Source organism: Silene latifolia, chromosome X (genome assembly GCF_048544455.1).
Source record: "Silene latifolia isolate original U9 population chromosome X, ASM4854445v1, whole genome shotgun sequence".
NCBI lineage: Eukaryota > Viridiplantae > Streptophyta > Magnoliopsida > Caryophyllales > Caryophyllaceae > Silene > Silene latifolia.
The window spans coordinates 43,270,745-43,275,234 of record NC_133537.1 but is presented as its reverse complement, the minus strand read 5'-3'; the positions used below and the strand labels follow the sequence as shown (position 1 = coordinate 43,275,234).

Genomic DNA, 4,490 nt, shown 5'->3' with positions numbered 1-4,490 from the left:
ACTAATGATGCTAAAGTTATTGCAGATTTTATCAAGTCTAACATCTTTTCTAGATTCGGAATTCCAAGAGCATTGATAAGAGATAGAGGCACTCATTTTTGCAATAGGACGGTAGAAGCACTTTTAAGGAAATATTGTGTTACTCACAAAGTATCTACCGCTTACCATCCTCAAACGAATGGTCAAGCCGAAGTGTCCAATAGAGAAGTGAAGTCCATCTTGGAAAAGACGGTGAATCTGAGTCAGAAAGATTAGAGCTTAAGGTTGGATGATGCATTGAGGGCCTATAAAACGGCCTATAAAACTCCGATTGGTATGTCACCATATCGGTTGGTCTTTGGTAAGCCTTGTCATCTCCCGGTCGAGCTTGAGCACAAAGCTTTTTAGGCGGTAAAGACTTTGAATATGAGAATGGATGAGTCGGGTGAGTACCGAAAATTGCAATTACAAGAGCTAGAGGAGATTAGGAATGAGTCGTATGAAAATGCGGCGATTTTCAAGGAGCGAACAAAGGCATGGCATGACAAGATGCTTGCTAGAAAGACATTCACCATTGGTCAAAAGGTGTTGCTCTATATATCTCGTCTTCGGTTATTTCCAGGTAAGCTAAGGTCAAGATGGGTTGGTCCATTTATTGTTACCCAAGTATTTCCACATGGAGCGGTGGAGATTCGTAGTCTGTCTACGGAAAAGATTTTCAAAGTAAATGGACACCATCTTAAGCCATATTATGAAGGATTTCAAAAAGAAAAGGTCAAGGGAATTGATCTTGTCGACCCAATTTATGTCGATTGACCTTCTCATTTTCATGTCAAGCCACGACATTAAATAAGGCGTTTTACGGGAGACAACCTTATTTGTTTTCGTTGTTATTTCATTTGAATTCTAGATAGATAGTTTAATTTTCACTGTTATTGAATTAGTTTAATTTAATCTAATATTTACTTGTGGTTTTATAGGTATTATCAAGAATATCAAAAGGAAAAACAATAAAAAAAATGGAAAAAACAAGAAAGCACGAAAGAAAAGAGCAAGACGGAAAAGAAAGAGCGAAAAGCTAGCGGCAAGGCAACACCCCAGCGGCTTCTGCTCCTGTTTCCCCTACCGCGCTACTCGGCACCTGACCACCCCAGCGGCCCCTCTTCTGTTTCTCCTGCCACGTCCCTCGGCAACCACCAACCCCAGCGGCAGCCTATTCTGCTCTGTTTGCCGCTCCCAGCGGCTCCCTATCGTACAGGTATGCTCCTCCGTCTTCTTCTTGTTCCTTTAATTCCTCTTCAACCCGAAAAAAAAAACAGACGCAAGCATCGTATTTGTTCTCTCGAAGTTGCCCGCGATCTCCCATAATTCATTCTAAATTCTAATTACTCCTTCAATTTACCCACTTCCTTTGTTATTCATTCATAATTGTTGAACTTTTCGAATTTCTGGAACCCTAACAATTGGGAATTCGAAATTTTCGAATTTGCACTTTCAAGGGGTATGAATTGGGTTTAATTTCTGCACAAAGGAATACACCCTTCAATTTTGTTGGAATTTTCGACTATTTGAAGCCATACCTATAGAGATTTCAGAAATTTCGATTTTGATCTTTGAACTTATCGAAGTTGGGTTTTTGTATATAATAAGAAGTATACACCATTAATTCTCATCTTTGAGAGATAAATTTTTCAACTTTTGGGTAAAAAACTTCATACTTTGTCTCTTCCTTTTAATTATTTACTTGAATTTTAATTATAGTTTGAATTTAAAGGCATTATAATTGTTCAACTAAGTATTTGTTAGTGATTTATTGGAACTTGGGATTGGAATTGTTGAGCGTGTTCATTGTTGAGGGAGATTTGGAGTTGTAAGAGAGCTTTGTTGTTGTTGTTGTTGTTGTATACTTGGAGGGTGTTCTTTGTTGAGCATTATTGTCATTGTCAGGATAAGAACTACTAAACGTCAAACTATACCCGCTACCACCTAAAAAAAACTCACAAAAATGTAAAAGACTACCCACACCATGTCCAAAACACCCACCATTATTCCTAGATAGATACCCATTCCCAAACCCGCTTATTTGACCATTAAACAAAGAGATATTTGGGATGATTTGCATGAGCGTCATATGGTGGAAACATTGTTTCTTTATCCCACCACACTAGAGAAGTTGGGTATGTTTGATGTAGTGGAGTCTTTGTTGAAAAATGTTGGTTTGGAGGATTTCATGGCTAAGGGGGCTCACACTTATAGGAGATACACTTTAGAGTTCTTATCCACATTATCATTGCCGGAAGCGTCCACTAAAACTTATAAAATCACCTTCCGTTTGAAAGGACAGCCTCATTCTATGACTTATGCGGGGTTGAAAAGGGCTTTTGGTATTAAGGAGATGAGTAAGGTGAAGTATGCGGGTGTTGATAAGGATACTATTCAACATGGTGGAAGGAGTTGACGGGGTTGGATACCAATGACAAGCAAGGTGAACTTAGCTCTTATATCAATCACCCATGCCTTCGAGTTGCTCACCGTTTGATAGCCAATACATTCCTTTGTAAGGGAGATCCCACCAAACTTCCTCGTGTTCAATTTGGTTATTTGTGGGCTATGACTCCAGAGGGTGTGGGTATACCCTATTGAGTTGATCTCTTTGTACAATCTTGCCTGAAATTGGGTACGAATTTTAGAGCTAAGATTGGTGGAGGGGGTTTGGTGACCTTGATAATGCAACATTTGAAAATAGGTGTTAATGAGGATGAGATACCATTGATGGATAGCTACCTTTTGAATGTCCCTTGTTTGATACAATCTCATATGTTACGGCCACGTGCGATAGAGGGTACATACTTTTGGTGTTGGGGTTCTAAGAATGATATTTATTTAAAGATGCCTCGCCCGATTGATGATCCCTTAACTTATGGAGAGGTGACGGAAGATTTTTATATCTATGTCGACCCCGACCTTGATCCTTTAGATGATGGGGAGAGTTATGAGAATGATGAGGAGAATAAGGGTGATGGTACAAGGAGTGGTGTTAATGAAACGACAAACCGATCCGTTGCTACCACCCGGGTGGCTAATTATGACCAAGTTTGGATGAAAGAAGTTGATGCATGGAGGAAGGAAGTTGATGCTAAGCAAGCTAGGACCGATGATAAGCTTGAGGCACCTACTAATGTGCTTTTGGAGACACGTGAGCTTGTTCGGTCTTTGGTTAGTGTTGCCAAGTTGGGTGAACATGCTACGGCCTAATATGTTAGGAAGGAGGATCATGCCTCTACGAGCGATGGTAACGGAGATTCCTCCGGTACTTAACTTGTGTTGGTATGTATTTATTTTACCTTTTCCATGTCTTAATTTTTGTTGTTCCTCACATTGGGGACAATGTGAAGAACAAGCATGAGGGAATAATTTCATTTGTATTTACTTTACTTTATTTGCAATTAAGTTAATAAAAAAATATTGAAAAAATGAAAAAAAAAAAAAAAAAAAAAAAGAACCCGACTAGGTGAAAACCCGCAAGGGCGCCTATGCAAGATTGGGTAAATGACCGAGGACGGAGTGAAAACCCTAAAGGGCACTCCGGGTAAAATGAAGAATTGAGATGCGTGCCATGAGAGTAGTGTAAGGAATAAAAGCTATATTGAAAACCTGCAAGGGCGGGCGATCTAGGAAAAATGAGAGATTAGGAATAAAAAAAATTGTTACTTGTTCTTTATCTTGGAGATGGTGACATAAGGAGGTTTAAAGGGTGGTTTGGGATAGGACATTTGAAGAAATAAGGGGGAATGGGTGGTGAAGTGTGATGATTTGAACTACATTTTTTTTTTACATTTTTATATTTTGAGATGTAGTTTGTTGTTGGATATTGTTGCTTAGTGGAGGATTGGGTTACATGGTCATTATTTTGGAGTGTGTGTTGATTTTATTGAGACCATGTGTTTACTTGAAGAAAGATACAAGGAGTGGGAGTTGAGAGATGGTTCACATTTAGAGGTGGTTAGAGTAGTAGTGGTTAGTTATAGTGGTTGGAGTTGGAGCAAGCTACTCATGTTTCGCTATATAAACCTTGGTGTGGGTTATCTTTGACTTGTCCTTGGGTTCTACTCGAGGACGAGTAAAGGTATAAGCATGGGGAAGTTTGATTAGCCTAGTTTAGTAGGGATTAATAAAGGTTATTTTGATGGTAAATTGATAGGTTGAGAAGCATTTTAGTGGATTTTAATGCGTATGTCTCTTATGTTGGGTTGGTAATGGATTTTTGTGTTTTTATGGGATAATTGGATTGATTTATTGTTATGTATGGAGATGGCTTCTTTAGAGGTTGATATTAGGCTAAAGATGTCATGTGAGTATGGATTTTAAAGCAAGTCAAAGCCCAAAGACTAAGGTTAAAGCAATGAATCATCACAAGAAAATGCCACTCGGAGTGGCAAAACAAAGACTCTTGAACTTCTAGCCACTTGGAGTGGCTGAGCATTGGATTCCGCATTGGATTCCGACAACTC

At 39.0% G+C, this 4,490-nt stretch overlaps 1 protein-coding gene across 1 annotated transcript; it reads left to right on the top strand.

Annotated features, from left to right (window-relative positions):
• Positions 1 to 411: 411 nt before the first annotated feature.
• Positions 412 to 795, top strand: LOC141617269 (uncharacterized). The gene has a single exon (XM_074434453.1). It carries the CDS (start codon positions 412 to 414, stop codon positions 793 to 795), a length of 384 nt encoding a protein of 127 aa, XP_074290554.1.
• Positions 796 to 4,490: the final 3,695 nt, after the last annotated feature.